At 31.8% G+C, this 23944-nt stretch overlaps 1 protein-coding gene across 4 annotated transcripts in view; it reads right to left on the bottom strand.

Moving 5' to 3' along the window:
• Positions 1 to 23944, bottom strand: part of HEATR5A (HEAT repeat containing 5A) — a 167068-nt gene that overhangs the window by 129859 nt on the left and 13265 nt on the right. For all 4 annotated transcript variants that reach the window (XR_007950563.1, XR_007950564.1, XM_051977285.1 and 1 more), the window contains exons 2-7: positions 10520 to 10749; positions 7039 to 7250; positions 5749 to 5857; positions 4376 to 4525; positions 3706 to 3877; positions 320 to 480 (exon numbers count right to left, since the gene is read on the bottom strand). Coding sequence is in view for 2 of the 4 variants with exons in the window: in XM_051977285.1 (XP_051833245.1) it covers positions 320 to 480; positions 3706 to 3877; positions 4376 to 4525; positions 5749 to 5857; positions 7039 to 7250; positions 10520 to 10645 (930 nt within the window). In the remaining 2 variants the exon portion in view is untranslated. The remainder of the gene's footprint in view (positions 1 to 319; positions 481 to 3705; positions 3878 to 4375; positions 4526 to 5748; positions 5858 to 7038; positions 7251 to 10519; positions 10750 to 23944) is intronic.

Raw genomic sequence — 23944 nt, 5'->3', positions numbered from 1 at the left:
AAAAAAGAAAAAAACCTTCAGAAATAAAAGAATTACTTAAGTATATACTGCAACAATCAAATAAATCCTCTTCAGAGTTAGCTGGCTTTGCTTGAGCTCAAAGTAAAAATAAAGCTCTTTTGCTTATAATCTAGGTCTAAACAAAAGTCTAAACCAAGACACCATGACCTGTGATGACATGTTATAGTACTAATAGAGAAGTTTAAATTTCAACATTATCCCAAACATTTTGGAAAATGTGGCTCAATACTATATCTCAAATAGGTGTCAAATTTTGGGAGTATGAACTATAGTTAGATATTTCATATGTAATCCAAACCTGAGTAACACCAACTCGAACATCCCTACTGACTGAACTGGTTCCTTTCAACATATCTCCACTGGCTCGAAGAAATCCTGAACTCCCGCGTAGAAACCCTGTTCCTAGTAACTCCATGGCTTCCTCCAGAGAAACTTTGCGAATGTTTTGCCGGGAAGTTGCTGTAATAAACAAAGCCAAAAACTCTCTAAATATAATTATGTTCTATAAAATAAAGTTAAATCCATGTTACACTTTTTAAAAAAGATGTATTAATAAATTTAAAGGGAAGTGTGAGCCTTCTAGTAAATTTAAGGCGTGTGTGTGTGTGTGTGTGTGTGTGTGTGTGTGTGTATGTATGTGTATTTATTTTTTTGCTGAGGCAACTGGGGTTAAGTGACTTGCCCAAGGTCACACAGCTAGGAAGTGTTAAGTGTCTGAGACCAAATTTGAACTCAGGTCCTCCTTACTTCAGGGCTGGTGCCTCATCCACTCCGCCACTTAGCTGCCCCTAAAGCATATTTTAAACAAATAAATCTTTGGTATTAAAAATAACAAATGATAGCTATATTCTCCTTTGTCATCTTAAGAAAAATAAAAGAAACTGATAGACTGGAAGTAGCGAAATAAAATTCTATAATTTACTACCAAGATTTATAAAGTAACCTCTACTTCTAATTAAGAAAATATGTAGTAAGAAATCTAATTACTAGAACTCAAAATTAAACAACAAAAAATAAAATAGCAAAAAAAAAAAAAAAGATAACAGCCAATACAACAATTCATATACAACAAAAAGTTAGGAAAAAAATCTTTTAGAATGTTAATAACTCTAATTATCCTGGTGTGAATTTTTACTACTTCATTTCCATATCCTATTATTCATTTATAGAAGATCTGAGTCTTCTATTTGAAACAGTTAAGTCAAGACTAGATCAAAGTATTAGGAACATAGAGTAAGAAGCAAACTTTTACCAGCAGAAAAATTAGACTCATTGACCATTTCATCTACCTTAATCTTTGAATATACTCTCCTCTCTCAAGGAAATTTATGTGCAAACTATTTGCACAAGGAAAAAAAAAGAAATCCTCTTCATGTGAAGAGAGTCATAAACTGAAAGATTAATTTAAATGACATGGTGAAAAATATTTAAAGAATAGTCACTAAAATGGGACTGAAAAAGTACAGCTTCAGTGCACTAAGAGTAGTTTATTTAAAAGTCAAAAATTAGGTAGGGAACAATGAGCAATGAAGAAAAATGTCACTTGTGTATAAATACAAATGCTTTTAAATAAAAAAACCTTTTATTTATGAATGCCAGAAGAGGAAAAATCAAATAATTTTCTTCTCATCATTTAATTAAAAAAAAAAAACAATCATTTTCTTTATTTAAGGTTTTCCTTGTCTGAAATACATGACAATAAAGCCTTATTAGGAAGACTGGAATTTCTCAAAGTAATATGGGTTCTTGATATATTTACAGGACCCATTCAATGCTTGGAGGGGAAAGAAGGAAGGAAGACGGGGGTGGATAAGCAAATTTTGAAGAAAATGAATTAAGAACTATTTCTAAATTCAGAAATTGCTGTATATTATCATAAATTTTGAAAGTCTTTAATATATAAATTTAATTTCATATTTAGTATTATAAAAAGTCAAATACTATTAGCATTGAAATTTTATTCACATTTTACAGAATAACAAGAGTTCCACAGAATACAATTTCTGTGATGAAGATTTTTTAGGTGGCTACTTTTGGACTGTAAAAGGTCACTGACATACATTAGAAACATATGGGATCAGACAACAAAATCAAATAATGAAAAACAACATCAACGGTTATTTATTTTAAAATTATTTTCTGTGATTTTTTTAATAGTCCCAATTTTTTGTGGTGTTTTAACAAAAATTATGGTACAAAAATCTGAATCACTTCTATAATTTTAGATTTTATAAACTATTACCTATATAATTATGAAATTATAATTTTAAAATTTTTTACAAAAATCATATGCTTAAGCTAATTCTATAAATAAGTTTAACCACTTGGTAAACCTGGGAACACATCTTTCAGATCAGAATTAAAAAATTATTGCTGAACTGGAAGAAATTTAAAAGATTTTTTTTCCTATAACTCTTATTATATTTGATATACAACAAAATCCCCCTTTACATTTTAATATTAATTATATAGTTCTGATAAAGACCAAATATATGAGACTATAAGAAGCTCTTAAAAATTCACAAAGGTAATGTTCAGTCTACAACAGTTTAATGATTAAAAAATACGGATAATTTTTCAAAAGATAAAAATATAAATTTTTAATAATTACTTGAAAAAATTCTCAATCTTACTAATAGTCAAAAGAAAGACACTTTTTAAAAAACTCTCAAAGAGACCATTTCACACAAATTGGATAAAATAAATAGCAGAAAAGTTTCCTGTTAATTCCATCGTGGAGAAAACAGGTATACTCATTTATTGTTTTTAGGATTCCAAAATTTTGTTAGAGAACAATCTCATGACACAAAGGAAAAGTTACAAAAATAATAATATTCTTTGACTCAGTAATTCCATTATTGTGATTATATCCTGAAAGTGTTACCACATACAAAAAAGAGCTCTCTCTTTAAAGATCTCCTTAACTATATATAATTAACTGCATATAAACATAATATACTTAGAAAAATCTGGAAACAATCTACATGTTCAAGAATAGAAGCAATGGTTAAATAAATTATAGTACATCAAAGAAATGAATAATGCCATTAACATTAAAAACTCTTAAGGAATATGAAAAATAATGCAAAATGAAAAAAGCAGAATTGTAAGAACAGTGAACATAGTAATAATGACCACATAAGAACAAAAACTTTTAAGAATGAATGGACAAAGAATACCAATGAAGACTTAGCAGAAAAAAGTATATTTTGAAATAAATTTGGGTACTAAGCAACTAATATAACTAGTTCAAACTAATTAGTTATATTGAACTTCACTAAGAAAATAAATGTGTTATATTACAATAAGAAAGAACTTTAAAACCCAACATTATTGTTTTTGAAGTTATCTACTATTTGTGGTTAATTTCCACTGCTCACTTCCATTTGTATAGATAACTGAGCAAAATGTATACTGTGGTCATTTATTATTTTTAAATTACATTACAAAGAGTTAAACAAGATTATACATCTGGTACACGTGGAACAATTCAGAAATATTCCAGCACAATAAAAAAGCTTAAGACTGAAAGGGTATAGATATAGTGCTAAAATCACTCCTTTCATTGTGTTTAACCTAAGAATTTTCAAATGGATCAAACAACCGTCTCAGAATCAAAAAGTAAGGAGTCATAGAATTAAAGTGACTAAAAAATATATTAAAAAAGGATTACAAGCATTTTACCTGTTCCAGGTTTGGATATTACAGCTCTAGCCAACACTGTACCTAAGAGCTTTGATACTGCTATTCGCACATCATAGTTGGAACCTTCAAATGACTTAAAACACAAAGTTGCAACACTGTCCATGTCTGTACTCCACATAAAGCTAGCTTCATTCTGAAGTTCAAGGAGACACTATACAAGAAGGAGAAAAACAAACAAATGAATAAGCAACATATAAAAAATTTGCAAAATAAATTATGTAAAAGCGCTAACAAAACATTTTATGTCAAAAATATAGAAACAATGACTACGACATTTTAGTATTTAACAGACGTCAAAAAGACTTTAAAACATAAAGTAATGTCCCAAGAGAAAAACAAGTTGTCAAACTTGTTGCTTATTAGCAAGTTGTCAAAATCTCCCTTTGGAAATAATTCTGTTGAGAATGAAAAATTTTAAGTGATAGTTTTATTTTGCTTTCTAAATATTCTAAATATATTCCTAAAAACTCACAAGTCTTAAAGTGTGTTTAAAAATAATAGCCTTGATTTCTACTTTGCTCATTAGTATCACAGAATATAACTCTTTAATAAGTTTAAGCAGCTAAAGAGATGGGGGAAAGGGAAAGTGCATTATTTTGTAGTCATAAGAATTTAATTTTTTTTTTTTTTTGGTTTTCAGACTCTTTACCTTTGCAGCAGCACAGCGAACTGCCATGGACCTGTCTGTCAAACATGACCTTGCAGCTTTATAAATATCTCTGTGACAAGGGGCAGCAGCAGCTCCGAGTCCATTCAGTATATTTTGCAAACTCAGCATAATCTCATAGCGACCTTGAGACTACCACAAAAGGGAAAGAATGAACAATTTTTCAATGATAAAGACACTGACACACTAGTTTGTAATATGTAAAAGTTGGTTATGAAGAGATAAACTTCACATAAAATAATAAACATATTTTGGTATTTGGACAAGAAAAGACAACCAGGTAGCAAAGTGGAAAGAGTACCAGGCCTGGAATTAGGATGACTCATTTTCCTGAGTTCAAATTTAGCCTTAGGTACTTACTAGCTTTGGAACCCAGGATAACTCACTTAATCCTATTTGTCTCAGTTTTCTCAGCTAAAAAATGGGGATCATAAAAAATCAGACAGAACTGCAAATGACTTAACAACAACAACAACAAAAATAAGACCTGAGAGATATTTTCAACAGGATTTAAAAAATAAATAACAAGGGGCAGCGAGGTGGTATAGTAGATAGAAAATCAGCCATGGAGTCAAGAGTATCTGAGTTCAGACATTTACTAGCTTTGTGACCTTTGGAGCTGAATACCTCCAAAAAACAAAACCAAACCTCATAAATTTTTTTAAAATTAATAAAATAGATGAAAGATCTTTCTTTTGTAGAAACCATATTAAAAACTCTGATAACTTCTATATCATAAAAAAATCAAAATAAACCTACATGGTCCTAAGGGGCAGTGAATAAAATGCTAAAAGAATGGGAAATGGCCCTAATTTCTCTTCCATTTCTTCAAATGTCAAGAAAAGTGGCAGATGATACCAGAGGCAAGAAGGGATCACATACATATATGCATACATACATTCATATATTAAATACATATTGATGTACTTCATTCTTTTGAGAATGCATAATGCTATCAGTATAAGCTTATTTTTCATCAATGCAGAACACAACTTCTCTGTAATTTAACTGGGGAACTTAAAGATTATCTTTGGCTAAAAAATTAATCAACCAAAATAATGAAGCACTGAACTTAGATCCTGGACAGTAGCAGTATTTCATCAGATTCCTACTTGAAATCTTTTCAACTTGGTAGAATCTACTTGCGTTTGTGCTCTAACATAGCCTTTAAGAAGTTGTGAAATATATATTCATGTATCTACTACATACTATTATGTTTGTATATAACATATTCAAATATATATGTAGCAAAAGTTATATAGATCGGTTATATCAGAGTTTTATAACTTTTAAACATTCATCAAGCTTTAAGAACATTGTTTTGCTATTCTTCATTTGAACTTGTGACTTCTTACCTCTGCACTCTTCATAGCTTTAAGTATATTCCCCACTGTATCTATAAAGGTGTTACCCAATAGTCTCCCCAACTTCTTGTACAAAGAACCCAGACATACCACAGCAGCACTGAAAGAAAATAAAAAATCAGTCAAGAAATGCTTGCAAACGTAGAAAGAAAATTTCCACTATAAAGAGATGACTGATGTCTTTTTTTTTTAAGAAAAAAAGATGGATTATAATTCTTTGGAAATGGATTGAAATGTGATTTTGCTGTAAAATCATTTGCTAAATTGTAGCATCTGATATGCTACAATATACAACCAATTTTCAGTTACTACAAATTTCAGTTCTCCAAACTTAGATCTCTAAGGTCCCTTTCTATGGCATTAATATATAGTAGGAAAGGCAATAGACTAGAAGTCAGGAGACTTCTGATACTACCTACATTATCCAAGACAAGTCATAATCTAAGGCTGTTTATTCATTTATAAAAGGAAGAGATTGGGATAGATTATCTTTTAGCTCTAAAAATTATAAAAATCTGTGATTAATTATATAAAATAACTTTTTAGTACACTTCATTTCTTAGCTAATCAATCCAATTGGCTTTTAATACAGACTGAAGAAAAAGTAATATGTTGATGAAACGTCATGATAATTATTCATAAAATCTGAAAGTTATCTGGGAAAAGATTCTGTAATAAACTCTATTATTCTCTGCTTACTACAATTGCAAACAATTTAAAATAATTCTTCCACTCAAATAATTGGTCTTAATTGTTCTGGTTAGGGGAAGAAGGGAAAGAATCAATACAGTACTCAGTCAATTGTTCATTTTTTGAAACCTTTAAAGTGGCATTTTTATAACCAATAGGATGCTGTCAATAATTTATTATAAAATAAATTTTTTTAAAAAAAAGAAAAAAATAACCAATAGGATGCAAATTGTTGAAATCAAGAAAATACTTTACTAAATGTAAAAGTGTTATTATCCTTCCAAAATGTGACCAATTTACCCAAACTGCTCCTTCTCTAATAAATCAACTGAGAATTCAAAATGCTATAGATTCACCAAATCCTGATTTCACAAATGTTACTTAAATGTTAAAGACACAACATAAGAAAATAGCTCATCTTCTAAATTCTCAAAGCAAATGAAATATTTAAACAACTATTTTTTAAAAAGAGGGATATAAATTTGAATTTGCATTAGTTTTTAATTCATTCTTCAAATCAAACAAATTTAGCCATTTCACAAAGCATGATATACACTATTACTGTTTTATGTTGTTTAATATTAAACTTACAGTTTTGTGGGAAGATAACTTGGAGAGTCATCTTTGCTACGAATGAGTTCATTACATTTGTCAATTGTTTGATAAACAGAAAATGTATCTCCAATACTATAAAGAACAGCTAGGTTCTCAGCAAGAAGCTTTCGGGTAGGTGGCCCTGGAGAGCTATTTAATAGAGATATGAGCTGCTCAACAATACTCTTCTGTTTCTCCTTTATGTCAGCCTAGAAATGAATTTAACAAAACACACCTCAAAGTCAATGAAACACTATGTAAACTTCTTGCATTTTTATTAACTTAGAATCTTTAACTTACTGTTTTTATAAATGTAAGTATATAATTTTATTATTCCCATACCCTTTTTAAAATAGTATTTTCTTTTCATTTTTGTAAGATTTTGAGTTCAAACAACCAGATATAGATTATACAATTACAGTCATTTTAAACATATTTCCACATTGGTCATGTTGTGAAAAAAGAATCAGAATAAAAGGGAAAAAACATGAGAAAGAAAAAAACAACATAAAAGTAAAAACAGTATTCTGTAATCTGCATTCAGTTTCCATAGTTCTTTCTTTGGAAGTAGATGGCGTTTTCTATCATAAGTCTATTGGAATTGTCTTGGATCACTGTATTGCTGATATGTCTATCATACTTGGTCATCATACAATCTTGCTGTCACTGTGTGCAATATTCTCCTGGTTTTGCTCACTTCACTCAGGAGCAGTTCATGTATGTCTTTATAGGTTTTTCTGAAATCTGACTGCTCATCTTTTCTTACAAAACAATGGTATTCCATTACGTTCATACACATAATTTGGTTAGCCATTTCCCAATTGATGGGTGGCATCCTCTCAATTTCCAATTCTTTGCCATCACAAAGAGAGTTGCCATAAATAATGTTGTACTTGTGGACCACTTTCCATTTTTTATGAACTTATAATGGTACTGTTGGATCAAAAGGGATTTACAGTTTTAAAGTCCTTTGATATGTCCATATTCTTTTTAAAAAATTATTTAATATTTTCCCCAATTACATTTAAAATAATTTTTTACATTTATTTTAAAAATTTTTGAATTCCAAATTCTCTCCCTTATCCCCACTCTCAGCTCCCATTAAGAAACCACACGTGCAGTTATGCAAAACATTTCCATAAAAGTCATGTTGTGAAAGAAAACATACATCTCCCACCCTAATAGAAAAAAAAAAAAAACACTCAAAAATTATGTTGAGGGGCAGCTAGGTGATGCAGTGGATAGAGCACCAGCCCTAAAGTCAGGAGGACCTGAATTCAAATCTGGTCTCAGACACTTAACACTTCCTAGCTGTGACCCTGGGCAAGTCACTTAACCCCAAATGCCTCAGCAAAAAAAATTATGGGGAGAGGGAGAGAGGGGGAGAGAGAGAGAGAGAGAGAGAGAGAGAGAGAGAGAGAGCGCTTCAATCTGTATTCAGACACAATCAGTTTCTTCTCTACGTAAGAATAGGATTTTTCATAAGTCCTTCAGAGTAGTATAGATCATTGTACAGCTGAAAATAGCAATGTCATTTACAGCTAGTCATCCCAGAACATTGCTATTACTTTGTACATAATATATTTTATTTTGCTTGAGTTTATGGAGGACTTTTCAGATTTTTTTTTTCTGAGAGCATTATTTCCCACAGAATAATAATATTCCATAACAATCACATACAGGGCTGGTTCAATACTAGGAAAACTATTCGTATAATTGTCTATATCGATAACCAAATTAACAAAAACTATAAGATTATCTCAACAGATGCAAAAAAAGCATTTGATAAAATCTGACAATCACATACAATTTATTTAGCCATTCCCCAATTGATGGTGATATGCCCACACTCTTAGATTTTCTCTCTCCCTGTCCCCACATAGACTTATAAGCATTTTCTGATATATCAGTTGACCATTGCTCTTTGTGACCTATTATTACATTGGCTAAGGACTCCATTTTTGCTAAAAAGTCATTTCAAAGTTTGAAATGTAATACATATTCTTTTTTTTTTTTTTTAAATAATTTTTTATTGATAGAACGCATGTCAGGGTAATTTTTTACAGCATTATCCCTTGCATTCATTTCTGTTCCGATTTTTCCTCTCCCTCCCTCCACCCCTTCCCCCAGATGGCAAGCAGTCCTTTACATGTTGAATGGGTTGCAGTATATCCTAGATACAATATATGTGTGCAGAACCGAACAGTTTTCTTGTTGCACAGGGAGAATTGAATTCAGAAGGTATAAATAACCCGGGAGGAAAAACATAAATGCAAGCAGTTTATATTCATTTCCAGTGTTCTTTCTCTGGGTGTAGCTGCTTCTGCCCATTTTTGATCAATTAAGGCTCTCTTTATCAAAGAGGTCCACTTCCATCAGAATACATCCTCAAACAGTATCATTGTTGAGGTATATAATGATCTCCTGGTTCTGCTCATTTCACTCAGCGTCAGTTCATGTAAGTCTCGCCAGTCCTCTCTGTATTCATCCTGCTGGTCATTCCTTACAGAACAATAATATTCCATAACATTCATATACCACAATTTACTCAACCATTCTCCAATTGATGGACATCCTTTCATTTTCCAGCTTCTAGCCACTACAAACAGGGCTGCCACAAACATTTTGGCACATACAGGTCCCTTTCCTTTCTTTAGTATCTCTTTGGGGTATAAGCCCAGTAGAAACACTGCTGGATCAAAGGGTATGCACAGCTTGATAACTTTTTGAGCATAGTTCCAAATTGCTCTCCAGAATGGCTGGATGTGTACATATTCTTACTAGAATAATCTATATACTGCAAAGTCTGAGAATATTCTTTTCTTTGTTTGTACTTGTGATATGAAAAATTCTGGAAGAAGGGAAGGACTTGTATAGCTACCTACTGTATAACTTCAAGGATACCAATAAGGCCCTGCTACTTAAAAAAAAAAAAAAAAAGAGCTAGTTGGTGCAGTGGATAGAGCACCACCTCTGAAATAAGGAGGAGTTGAGTTCAAGTCTTGCCTCAGACACTTAACACTTCCTAGCTGTGTGACCCCTGGACAAGTCACTTAACCCCAATTGCCTCACAAAAACAAAACAAAACAAAAAAAACACCACCACCAACAACAAAAACCTACTTAAATAAAAGTACTTTGGGGGGAAAAAGTACTTTTGCTATGGCAAAGAACTAGAAACTAAAGCAATAAACTTATCAACTGGGAAATAGGTAAACAAACTGTTATAGCAATATAATGAAATATTACTCAGCCACACAGAATTGAGACACAAGAAGCTTGGAAGCACTTGTACTTATTATGAAAAATGAAGTGGGAAGAACCAGAATAATTTATACAATGACTACAACAAAAATACAAAAATCCTAACAAATGCACTTGATTATAAATTTACAAAACCATGAATTAACAATAAGATACTCAAAAAAGGACTAGCTGGAAGAATCAAAAGAATTTACTATTTTAAAATTTTTACATACCTTGTTGGTTGCTAGCAAAAGTTTCTCTAAAAATTTCAACCATTCAAAAACAAATTCTGCCTTCTGAACTTCTCCAAGTTGATTATATGCTTCTTCATTCAGCAATAAGCTGTGAGCCAGTTCCATTCCTTTCAATTAATCTCCTTTACAAACCACAGTCTGAAACTTGTAGTGTGACAGCCAGGATTCTTCTCAATAAAATTCAATTAGTGGACTTTAAATACAAGTATCTGTAGTAAAAGAAAATAATGCATTTTTAAGGGGGGGAAAAGTATAACTTAGGTTTTATTTAAATAATGCACATTTTAAAGAGGGCAGAATTTATGTACAATTTTAAAAGAAGAATCCCAAATTTGTAAAAATCACAAGTAACTTAATTTGTGATTTTAATAGCTGATCAATCAGTAAACATTTAGTAAGTTATCTACTATGTACTAAGCACTGTGTTAACTGTTGAGGATACAAAGATAGGCAAAAGACAGTTTCTGCCTTCAAGAAGCTCAAAATATCATAGCAGGACACAATAAATATACACATATAAGATATGTATATGAAAAATAGAAAATAAACAACCAAGAGAAATCACTAGAATCATGAGGGTTTGAGAAAGGCCTCCAATAGAAGATAGGATATAATCTGTACAAAAGAAGAGGGTAGAGAAGCCAACAAGTAGAAATGAAGATGGAGGGCTTAATTTTGACACATGTAGATAATAACAATAGTAATAACAATTTACTTCCATAGTTTTCAGGTTTATAAAATGCTTCTTATGAAGTGTTTCCATTTCATAGATGAGGAAAGTGAGAGAAGACAAGTGGTAAAAAGATATAGTCACATGGCTGGTATCCATCAGAATCTTGATTAGAACCAAGCTTTCTTATATCAACTCTAGTACTTTTTCACTACTCCATGCCTCTAAACCATATAAACATAGAGCCAGCCAGTACATCTTTTTAGTAATGTGACAACAGTAGATCTAAGTGGTAATGCTAATATAAGACAAACCAATTAACTAATATTTCATTTAATATATATATGTAAAATTTTGAATGGTTCAAGAAAGGTTATGTTTGTTAAAAGAAATTTAGTTAAGAAATCTATTCTTTTTTCCCTTTTAACTAGTCTTTATTGGCCATTAAAGGGCCAGAGCTCAAATTTCAGTAAAACATTTCCAAAAGTTCTCCTTTCTTTCTCAAATTATTTGAAGAAATGAATAAATCCTATAAATTTGTGATAAATTCAATAAAATAAGAAAAATAAATATGAAGTATACACAAGACAAAAACTAAATTTGTATTCAAAATTCATGGCTATATGAAAAAAAATTTAGCTTTCTCTGAAAAAATCTTAACTACTAGGATATGTCAAAATTGGATCAAAAGCAAGTTACCCTTTCTAGAGGTCATCAGACCTGCTGAAAGGGACACTTTTCCCCTCTGCAACAGCAAAATTGTGGTATAAAATGATCTATCAAACAGCAAAATGGGTAATACAATGCAATAATAAATAATTTAGTACAAAGTTTGACATCACAGGCATGGCAGAAAATTATCTTGATTATCAAAAATATATTTCATATATAACTCATTTCCAAAGGAATAATTAATTCCTAATCACTGATATTATATATGCAAGATAAATGTATATGTATTAACAATGTTTTAAAAAATAAATTATGTAAATTTACAGATGAAGATGAATCTGTTCTTAGAAATCACTGTTTACTTCAAAATCTTATTTCTGAAAGGATATACATATGTATATATTTATATACAGGTATAGTGTATGTGTCTGTGTATGAGAAAAGAGAGGAGATAGAGAGAGATTATGACATCCATTTTATTTGTTAATATAATCTTAACTTGTATTTATAAACATTCATGGGGCATACTGGAGGAATAGTTTCACCTTCCCTATTTGTGAACAAAAGGTTTCTTGACTTTTGCTATTTAGCTATATACAACTCTGCCTAGGACCATTATCATTCTAATGTAATGTATAATTTCTGTTCTTCATAAATGCTTCTGCAAAAACTGGCAGTAAAAAAAACCCCTCAGTTTTGCTTATTTCAAAGATCATTGTACAGCTGAGAATAGCAGTCATTTACAGCTAGTCTTCTCAGAACATTGCTATTACCAAACCTCCAATGTCCTATGTTATTTGAAGAGTTAATATACTGAAATGTCCAGTAGAAAAATAAGTAAAATACAACTTCTAATATTTAAAAATTATGATATGATTGAAAAGAGGCATTATCTTCCTTCCCACCCCCGCTATTTGTTACCTGAGATATTTTATTTCAACACAACACACATTTGATATAATATCAAAACAAACTTACAACGTATATTCATCCAAATTATTTCATCAACTGTTAAAAGAATGAGGGATATTTTACATATGACAGTATAATAACAACTTATTTGGTCAGATTTGTATTGTCTTTGTTTTATTTACTTTGTTCATACAAAATTAGTCACTATGCTTTGAGTTCTGCTTTCTTCACTTTGAATTCTTTCCTTTAAGTCTTTTTCAGTAGTTTATGTACTTAGATTCAATGAATACTACATTATTATGTACATTTATTTATAATTTCTGATTTTCCATAATGTTTCATTATAATTTAAAGGACAACCCTGGGAATTTGAAGGTTAGGCCAATGGAGTATAAACTATGGGAGGTTCTATCTACCATATTAGAAATACTTTTATGATACCCTTGAAGAAACCAAGTCTGTCTTCTGAGAATCTACCTTATGACTAATTTTTTTTTTTTGCCATGATATGAAACAAAGTCTTTTGTAGCTACTTTCTGCATCAGTAAGGCCAGCAGCAAAGTGACAAGAAAGAATTAATTAAGAATTAGTTTCCAGACTTTCTAAAAATTTAAATTTGATCACTGACACTCTTACGTAAGATATCTGTCCAATGACCAAGGGGTGGACATAGTACTAGATGTACCAAATCATATGAATCCTGACATTTTTCCTGTAAAAGAAACTGGAATAAGGAAGATGCAGCTAAATGAGAGAATGATTGATAGGTGGAGGTGGCAGAGTAGTTTGTATTATATTATATGCCAAAAGATGACAAGAAATGCTATTTGATGGGAAATTTGGATACTATGTATTATATAAGCATTTGTTAAAAGATCCTCATGATAATACGATACTGATTGCAGCTTAAATATAGTGGAAAAGATACAGTAAAGATAGGAAAAGGAACCAGATTGGGGAAATATATATATATATATATATAAAGGAGATTGACTTATTCTGGAGATGATACAATTGCAAGAGCATTAAGGCACCAATACAAAAGTACTTGAAGAATAATGATGTCATGGAAAGAAATATCAGACATTAGTATTTTTAAAAAGATGAAAGAAAACATCTTTCTAAGGATTATCTATGCATGAATTGAGCACCCAAATGAAGTTATTTGTAGGAAATAAATAGGCTTTTGACAAATGATATTTAACAATGGACAATTTTATCATATCACAAATAATTGAAAGGACAAAAGTTAAGCGCAGACACACAAATAGAGACTTAATTTGTAATTTGAAATTTAGATAAGGGGCTCCCACTGAAGAATTTCTCTTTACTAACACAGGTTGGTACCTTCTCTGTATGTGAAAGTCTGAGAGTCAGCCTCAAGCACTGAGGTGTTAAGTGATTTACCCAGGGTCATACAGACAATATCTATCAGAGACAGGACATAAACTCAGACTTTTTGGCTTTGATTAAACTACACTACCTTTAAATAAGTAAAAAATGGAGAAAATGTCCCACTATGCTTACTGTTTAATTACTAAAAAGCATTTGAATTGGTAAAAGAAAATGCTGCCTTATAGAACTTTTTATAGCAAGCTGTCTTTCATCAATACGTGAAGATCATTTAAGATTCTTTGGAAGATATAACTGGAATAACCTTGTTCAATGACCCTCTGAAAAATCAACATCAAGTAAAGCATAAAATAGGGAAATATATGCTTGCCAAAGATATTAATCATTGTAATAGAGCAGAGTGCAGGTCAATGAAGGATTCCCCATAAATAGGGAGGTCTTCTAAATGCTTAACATCATGGATGATATTGTATTGATTGTATCAAGCCTCAGGATATTGCAGAGCCTCTTGAAAGAAATCTATAAAAAAGTCAAAGGAGTTTAGCCTGTTCATTTACACAGGAAAGACCAAGGGGATGAAGAATGCCTATTGCCTTAATTTCAACATGCATTTGGATGTTATCCTACAGACTTTATCTGACAGTATGCATATCTGGAATAGACAACACAACGGTGCAAGACAATTAGCTTGGCTAAGAGTTAAAAAGAAGGAGGGAAAATTGATAAAGCTCATTGATTAACCCCATGTTTTCTTGAAAGAAAAGGGCAATCTTTTCAATAGTAACAATTTACTGGTCATACTATATGGAAACAATATACTGAACATTGTTTTTTAAGAATTACAAGTAAACACAGAGAATGGGGAAGTTTCTGGTGGATATAATCAATGAATAATTCCATAATAAAACAAATCCCCAAAATGAGCAAGCATAGTTATCTGTAATCTGGGTAGAAGGGAATTCATAAATTGATAATATCATAAATTCATTGAAATATATCTCAACAACTTCACGATGGTGAAATGCTCCTGAGTTCTCAAAGACTGTGTCAGTGGAACACAGGCCTGAAAGGTCTCAAAGCAAGCTAAATATAGTCCTAAAATATAGTGAATTTTCTTTTTAGCAACTAGTCTAAATAATCCAGAAAGGCTCATCACGAACAGACTGGCCATTTGGATGATGGCACATAGATATGGCACAGAGTTAAATATAAAGAAAAATGGCCCTCAGTTCTGAACAGCGTCTTTCTGTTTCTTTAGTAGTGGAATGATTGAAAACAGAGCAAAGATGCTAAGAATCAAAAAGTGTATTTACAAATATTAATTGAGCTACACTGGTACTCTTAAACATGAGATCCTCTTTCCATTGTCCAACTAGTAAAGATACTCCTTAAAGAATTGGATGGTATCATTCTTGCATTTTAGCTACAAATTAAAGAGGAAAAAAGGAAGGTACAGTTAAATCAAAGGATGGTTTACATATTCAAGGAGAGGCAAATAAAAGTATTGATAGAATTGGCTTCATTGTACTTGTTGCCAGCTCCATCTCCCAAGCTACACAGTTCCCTGCCTAATCCTCAACCTTCAAAAGGAAGAGCAGTATCAAAACTTTGACTATCTGCCTTCCATCTAATGGCCCATTTTTCTCCAGTTCAATATTCATACTCCTCTGAGGAGTGGCACTTCTACTAAATGGTGATTATTTTCTCACCCTATACTTTCTAGAGATCCTGAACCCCAATAGATCACCATCCAAATCTTATTTCCTATCCCCTTATTCCCATCTCCCTGGATTTTCCTAATCCCAAAGTTGTAACCAAATACTATTCTTCTCTTCAACTGTGACCTCTAAAATACTGGTTCTATAAGCAGCAAACATATCTTCATCCAAAATCTTTTCTTTTCCCACTCTTCCTACCTCTTAACTATTATTGAAACCTGGCCCCCTTCTGCTGACTGCCTTTTCCAGAACTGACTGGATTTGTACTCATTCTTCTAGGTTCAATAATCAAGACAGGGCATTTGGAATGGTCTGATTCACTGCTGCTTCCGGTTTTTCCCTTTATTATCATCATTAGGTAACCTCTTCTCCTTTGAGATTCATACAATTCATTTCATATCTACAACCCAATCAACATCTTAGCAATTGCCAGATCATTTCCTTCCTCAAAGAGTTTAGTATCTGTTTTTTCTCTCTTTCTCAACTCCTGCCCTCATATTTGTGAACTTTGACAAACATACCAATTCTGCTTCAAACCACTCAGTTCAACTTATTCACTACTTATCCCTTCTATTCCACTTCACTTGAACTATATTTAGAGATGGTCATGCTCTTGATCTTTGTATCACCTACAAATGCACCACACCTCCAAGTTCAAGAATTCCAAAACTCCCTAACTTGATCATTATCTATTGGCTTTCTACCTTTCTCACTACTTTCCTTTATCAAACCCTGCTCTTCATTTTCACTTTGACGTTCAAACTCTTAACTCCTTAGTTCTTTTCCAGGCCATTACCACCTCCCATACTAGCCAATTTCTCTTCTTTTGACTCTCTGATGAATAGAACGAAAACTGTTCTTCCCAAAGTTATCGATGATCTCTTAATTGTCAAAACCAATGGCCTTTTCTCAATCCTCATTCTCCTCCATCTTTCTACAGCCTCTGACCCCATTGATCACTTTTTAAAAATCTTTTCTCTAAGTTTTCAAGATATCACTGTCTTCTGGTCTTCTGGTTCTCCCATCGATGGGACCACTCATTTCTCAGTCTCCTTTGCTAGATCCATCTGAGCCATGCCTTGTAACAATAGAAGCATATTTGTAAGACATTAGTGAAGGAACTGATTTTACCATTATGGACCAAAAACTATTTTACAGAAAGTACAGTGTTATTAATGTACTGTTGGTGAAGTTATTAACTGAACCAATCATTCTGGAGAGCAATTTGGAACTATGCTCAAAGGATTATAAAGCTGCATATCTTTTGATCTATCAGTGCCACTACTGTATCTGTACCCAAAAGAGATCATAAAAAGGGGAAGGACCCACATATGCAAGTATATTTGTAGCAGCTCTTTTTTTGTGGTGACAAAGAATCAGAAGTTGAGGGGATGTTCATTAACTGGGGAAAAGCTGAATAAATTGTACTATATGACTATAATGGAATACTATTGTTCCATAAGAAATGATAGGCAGGCAGATTTCAGAAAAACATGGCAAGATTTACATGAACTGATGCTAAGTGAAGTGAGCAGAATCAGGAAAACATTGTAAATCATAGCAAGATTATGTGAAGATTTACTGTGATGGACTTGGTTCCTTTCAACAATAAGGTGATCCAAAATAATTCCAATAATGTGATGGGGAGTGCCATTCACATCCAGACAGAGAACTATGGAGACTGAATGTGGATCAAAGCATAGTATTTTCATCTTTTTGTTGTTGTTTGCTTACTCTTTTTCTTTCTCATTTTTTTTTCCTTTTTGATCTGATTTTTTTCTTGCGCAGCATGAGGAATATAGAAATAAGTTTGTTACATAGACATATGAGAGATTTAATACAAAAAGGGGTGGAGGGTTTAATTTACATAGGATTGCTTGCTGTTTTGTGGAGGTGTGGAGGGGATTTTAGAGCATAAGGTTCTGCAAAGGTGAATGGGTGAAAACTGTCTTTGCAAGTATTTGGAAAAATAAAATACTATTAAAAATTTTAAAAATAAAAAATGAAGGTTGAAAACTATATGTGCAATTGGAAAAAATGAAATACAATTAGATGGGGAGGAAGAAAGTGAAATGTGAGCTGAGACTTTTTTTTTAGTTAAAAAACCAATTATTCTAAAACATTAAATCCTTCACCCTTTTTATATTAAATCTCTCATATGTCTATGTAACAAACTTGATTGATGTTCTGAGAGAAAATTTGTCCAAAAATATGTATATTGATATCAAAGTAAGGATTCAATACTAATGATTTTTGCATGCTTATTTTCTTTGGTAGTCAGAATGTTGGTGTTTTCTATGCAAATTTTGAGGCTTTGTTTCTGATCACACTGAAGATAAAATGGCATATTTTGTCACCAGTTATTATTTTTCTTTAAAAGATAATTTCAGAGTAGCTAAGTGGTACAATGGATACAATACCAGCCTTGGAGTGAGCAGAATACTTGAGTTCAAAGTGCCTCATGCACTTAACACTTACTAGCGGTGTGATCTTGGGCATTTTACTTAACCCCAATTGCTTCATCAAATTTCATTTATTTATTTATTTATTTTAAGATGAGTTCATCCAGTTTTATACAGCTACAATGGAAAGAATAATGAACCTGGAGTTCAAGATACAAATCCTGCTTTGGTCATTTATAATCTGTGACTTAAAACAAGTCACTTAACCTCTCTGGGCTTTAGCCTTGTTATCTATAAAAATGTTTTGGGTTTTTTTGTTTGTTTGTTTGATGAGATTGGTCCTGTAGATCCCTTTCAGATCTAAAATCTATGTTCCCATCAAATATCGTGAATATTTCTTTTCATTTCAGCATTCTTTCATAATAAATCTCTACTTAAATTTAACTGTTCAAGATCCCATATTAGTCACAGTCCCCAACATGAAGTTAAAGGTAGAAAAAAGGCTAATTCACATCAAAATATTTATAGTAGGACATTTTGTGGTACCTGGAAAAAAAAATCCAAATTGATAGGATAAATAAACTGTTGTAAATGAATGGACTATTACTGTGCCATAAGACATGAGAATATGCCAAGTAAAGTAAGCAAAACAAGGAAAACAATATATAAAATAAATAAAACAATGCTAAATGGAAATAACCCAAGAAATCCCTAATCCAGTGCAATGTTTGGTCCTAAAGAAATACACTACCTTTTTTTTTTCAGAGGTGGCAGACTATGTAGGCAGAACATTGTATATACTGTTTGATTAAACTGATGTGTTGGTAGTTTTATAAAGATGCTCCTTTCCCCCCTTCCCTTTTCTGTTCTTTACTGGGATGATTCTTTGGTAGGGAAGGGGTAGGATAGATTTGGAAATGAAGGCAACATAAAAATAAAAGATATGAATAAAAATGCTAATTCTGCTAACATCAACTTTCCAGATGTGTAATTTATCTCATAAAACCATATTTCTGATTTCCAACATTTTTACTGGTTCAGCAATGACTTTCTGGTCATTTTAAGTATTATAATTAGCACCTTTCCTATTTTCTTTAAACTATGCAGTCCTTTTTATAAGAGTTGCTAATAGAAGTATTCTTCATTTTATAGTTATAATATTACTTCATACCCATAAATCATGTTTAAGTACTGGCTAAGATCAACTTCAGGGAACACTGTTACAGGATGGGCTACCAGTGTCTGATAGTGGCATTATGTAAGCTCCTGACAGAACACACTAAATGAGTGATGAAGCAGAAGACTTGGGTGCTTAGAAGGGAACTAAAGCTGATTTAACATTTACGATGAATTCTGGAAGATGAGAAACTCTAAAAAACTTGTATGACCTCTATATTATCCTCAAAAAAGAGATTAGATTCCTGGGGTATATATGCTACACACCTAGTAAGCTATGATAGCATATAATAATCTTACAACTGCAAAATGCATGCAATTCGCCTTGGAAAAGAGTAGAGCTAAATACAACTACAAAACACTGTAAAATTCTGCATAAATTAAAATTCAAAGTAAAAAAATGCTTATATGCCTATTATGTGCAAAAGGAGAGACAAGGCTTATTTGACAGAGTTGTTAAAAGAGTTCAGAAAGACTCCTGTCAAAGTTCCACCTGTGACAGACAGATACTGGCAATATGGTTCTGAGCAGATCATTCAACCTCCCCGTATCTTAGGCAACCCTTTAAAACTACAGGGAATCTGTATTAGCAAATGAGGATCCTGACTGGGAGGCCCATTAACAAATGAAATCATTGGTCTAGTCTAAAAAAGGAGAAAAAAACATGGAAGGCACAATTTCTCAGCCTTCTCAATCAACTCTGATGACATGTCTTTTAATTCTCATATAAGTCACTTACCTACAAAGTTATAACTTTAGTGTTCATATCTCACAAAATTTCACCACCGCCAAGATTGATCCAAAAGTCCATTTTGGCCAAAATGACCTATTTTTTATCCCTCTAATTCTCATTTAATCTGTTTTCTACCTTCATTATAATTTTAAATTCTTCAACTTTTCTCCCAGATCATCTTCTCAAATCAGAAATGACTTGCCTTTTCCATTCTTATGCCTTATTCATCTCATGGTCTATACTTTAAAGATCTACAAGTTACTATCCTAGAATTTAATCATCTTCCCTCCCTTCTTCTACTATTAGCTTTTTCTCAATCTCTAATAACTTTAATTTAATTTAATAAACATTTACTTAGGATCCACTATGTGATAGACACCACCAATAAATGCTAGATACTCCACCCCCCCCCCAAAAAAAGACATCTCTTTTTGAATTAATGTTTACTTAGCTTCATATGAGGTTATTTACTTCGTCATATTTCACCAGCAAGTAAACTGTGAGGAGATAAACTTGTGCTTCCTATATGGAATAAGCTGAGAGAGAGAGAAAAAAAAACCTCTTTTTTTAATCCTAAATTGTTGAATATCCTCAAAGAAGGGGATTAAATTAAAATTGATTTCCTCCATATGATTTTATTGAGGATTAAACCTCAGCTGACTTTTCAGAGCTATTCAGAAATCCTATTTTACTCTAATGGGCACTCATTCTTTGAAGTAGCTATAGTCAAACACCAAAAGTAGCCCATACTCTCCTGAAATCTAATTTATACTAGAATAGATGAAGTATATGAAATATGTGATTTAAAATATCCAAAAACACAGATTTTACAACATGCTGCAACCCAGAAATCTCAAAAGAGTCTCTAGTCTTCCAACCCATAGTATAAAGCATTTTGTCCCTTTGTTTAGCAGAGTAAATAATTAGAATAAAAATTTTGGGGGATGGCAATGAAAACTAAAGATATAAACATATATGTAGATTTTATATATATATATATATATGTAAAATTTGGGTTTGAGTGCATTGCTTTAACCAAGTGTAAAAAAACATGTTTGAGAAAAAACACCGCTACAACTTAGCCCCTAAGTGACTCGCTCTACTCCAGTCAAGAACCTAATAAAAATGTTAGCATCGTTAAGTGATATTTATCTGTACTGTTTTTTTCCCCTTACTGACTGCTTTCAGTTTACTTTCAGGCTATTTTTCATTCCAGTGATACTTAAGAGTATTAATCTAGGAACTAGTTGAATAAGAGAAGCACTAATGTTGTTGACAGATGAAGGAAAGAGAAAAGAACTATGGGGGGCCAGCTACAAGGGGTAAATTTTCTACCCAGAAAAGAGCAGACTAATGACAGACTACTTCTAAGACAGCCCTCCACTGCATATCAACTGGGATACGTTTTTCACTTGTAAATGAGTTAGTATTCAAAAGATTTAGCCAAACAACATAGTTTTAGAACCTCTGCAATGAGAAAGACGCTGATGGTTAAATCAGCTTTGGAATAAAAGCAGCGAGCTATTTTTTTTTTTTCAATTTGAAAGGCAGCACATACACCTTATTATTTAGGTAAAAATAATTTAGATATCTAGATAATTTAGGCTTTAAAAATACCTTTCTAATCTGTATAATTATTTTAGTAACTCACAATAAAATTTAATGTACTACCTGGGAATTACAAAATTCTAATACTTAAAACACCAAGCTATAGTAAAAGATGTGATAAGGTTGTTTTGTTGGGAACACAATGTGCCAAAAGCCAATAGCCACAATAGACTGGACTAATACTAATTTGTCAGAATTGCCTTAAAAGCTATGAGATGAGTTTCATGTTTAGTCTTTCATCTTGACCTCCATTCTCCAGTGTCCTAATTTAGATGGTATTCCCAAATAATTCCCACACATCAAAAACATAAGAAAATTGTGACAATATATCCCACAATAAACATCCAAGACTTTCCTATAATTACTACTTCTAAGTTACTACAATTTTTCTTTTAATCTTTCTACCAAATTAAGTCATTAGCCAGTATTTCCATCTATTATTTAATACTTTGTGAAATCAGAGGTTGCAAAACAAGAAACTTAAAGGCTGCATACAGCAATAGTTATTGGCTGATATATTACTTATGGCCTGATAGGCAACCAGATAGGTTTCCCTTTTACTATCCTGTGTAATTGTACTTGATTACTTTGAGACCACAGACATAGAAATGGAATGGACCCAGAAGATCTCTTCAATCTCCTCATTTTACAGATAAGGAAACTTTATCCCTGAAAAGTTCAATGACTTGCCTACTGACAATAAATAACAGAGCCATGATTCAATCCCAAGTCCTCTGACTGAATCCAGAAAACTCTTCAAGGAGGGATTGGGTCTTATTGGAACTTTTATCTGTCAGAAAACTAGTCTAATAATTAATTGGGAGTTTAGGTGAGTAATATTAAGTATCTGTTATATTTTGTTACACTGTATACCCAGAACAGTGTTATTAGATACATAAACTTACAGAATGGATGCTCGTAGCTGAAGTCTGAAGTCAAGAATACTTAAAAGAAAAATAGTAACGTTCGTAAAAGAAAGTTTCTTTAAAAAATCTTTGGCTCTAAAGATAAAATATATGTAAATATATTTAAAACATTTAAAATGAATTGCTTAAATTCTAAGAACTTAGACCAGGGACCAAAAAAAAAAAAAAAACCAAACCCCAAAATCAAATACCTTTTTTTTTCTTCTCCTAGGTTTATATTAATAAAACTGAAAATATAAAGTAACACATTTTCTCCAGCAATGTCATTTCTGATGGGTGTGACATGGTATCTGAGTTTTTTAATTTTCATTTTTCTAATTAGTAGCATTTTTCATCTGACTATGAATAAATTTCTTTTTTTTGAAAACTACTTGTTAATATCCTTTGATCATTTATCAATTAGGAAATGGCCTTTACTTCTATAAATATGACTCCATTTCCTATATTTTTAAAAAATAGGGCCTTTTTTTCGAGAAATTTGCTACAATTTTTTAAATTTAATTTCATTGTCTATGGTATCTTTTAGCAAATTTCTTGTTTATCTCTTTTAGATTTATTTTTGCTTTTGTTGTCTAAGATGATTGCTACCCTTGTATTTTTTATTTCAGCTGAAGCATGTTTCCACCCTATCCCCTTAATTTAACTGTTTCCTGTTTCAATTATATCTCATAAACAGAATACTGTTAAACTCTGGTTTTCCAATCCATTCTACTTTCTACTTCTATTTTATGGGTAAATTCATATTATGATTATTAATTGTACATTTCTCCCCATCCTATTTTTTCTGTTTATCTTTCTCTTTTTTATACTATTCTTCATCAAAAGTCTATTTTGTTTTTGATCATTGCCTTCCTTAATCCAACCTCTCTTTTACTACTTTGTCCCCCTTTCCCTTCTACTTCTCTATTGGGTAAGTATGTGAATGTTTATGTGCATGGGTATGTGTGTGCACGCATGTGTGTGTATTCTTCCCTCTTTGAACCAATTCTGATGAGAATAAAGTTCAAGTACTGCCTACCACCATGCCCAATTTCCCTGTCCTTTCATTTTTCCTTCTATACTTCTTTTATGTAAGATAATTTCCCTATTCTTTCTTCCCCTTCCTCATTCTTCCAATGTATCACTCTTTTTAAACTTCATTTCTTTTTAGATCATCCCAATAATCAATTCACACATGTCCTTTCTCTATTCAGATTTCTTCTAACTGCCCTCATAAAAGATAGTTATTAGGAAT

Source organism: Antechinus flavipes, chromosome 2 (assembly GCF_016432865.1).
Source record: "Antechinus flavipes isolate AdamAnt ecotype Samford, QLD, Australia chromosome 2, AdamAnt_v2, whole genome shotgun sequence".
In the NCBI taxonomy this organism is placed as follows: domain Eukaryota; kingdom Metazoa; phylum Chordata; class Mammalia; order Dasyuromorphia; family Dasyuridae; genus Antechinus; species Antechinus flavipes.
Note: the sequence above shows the minus strand (reverse complement) of the source record. Positions and strands in the feature narration are given on the sequence as shown.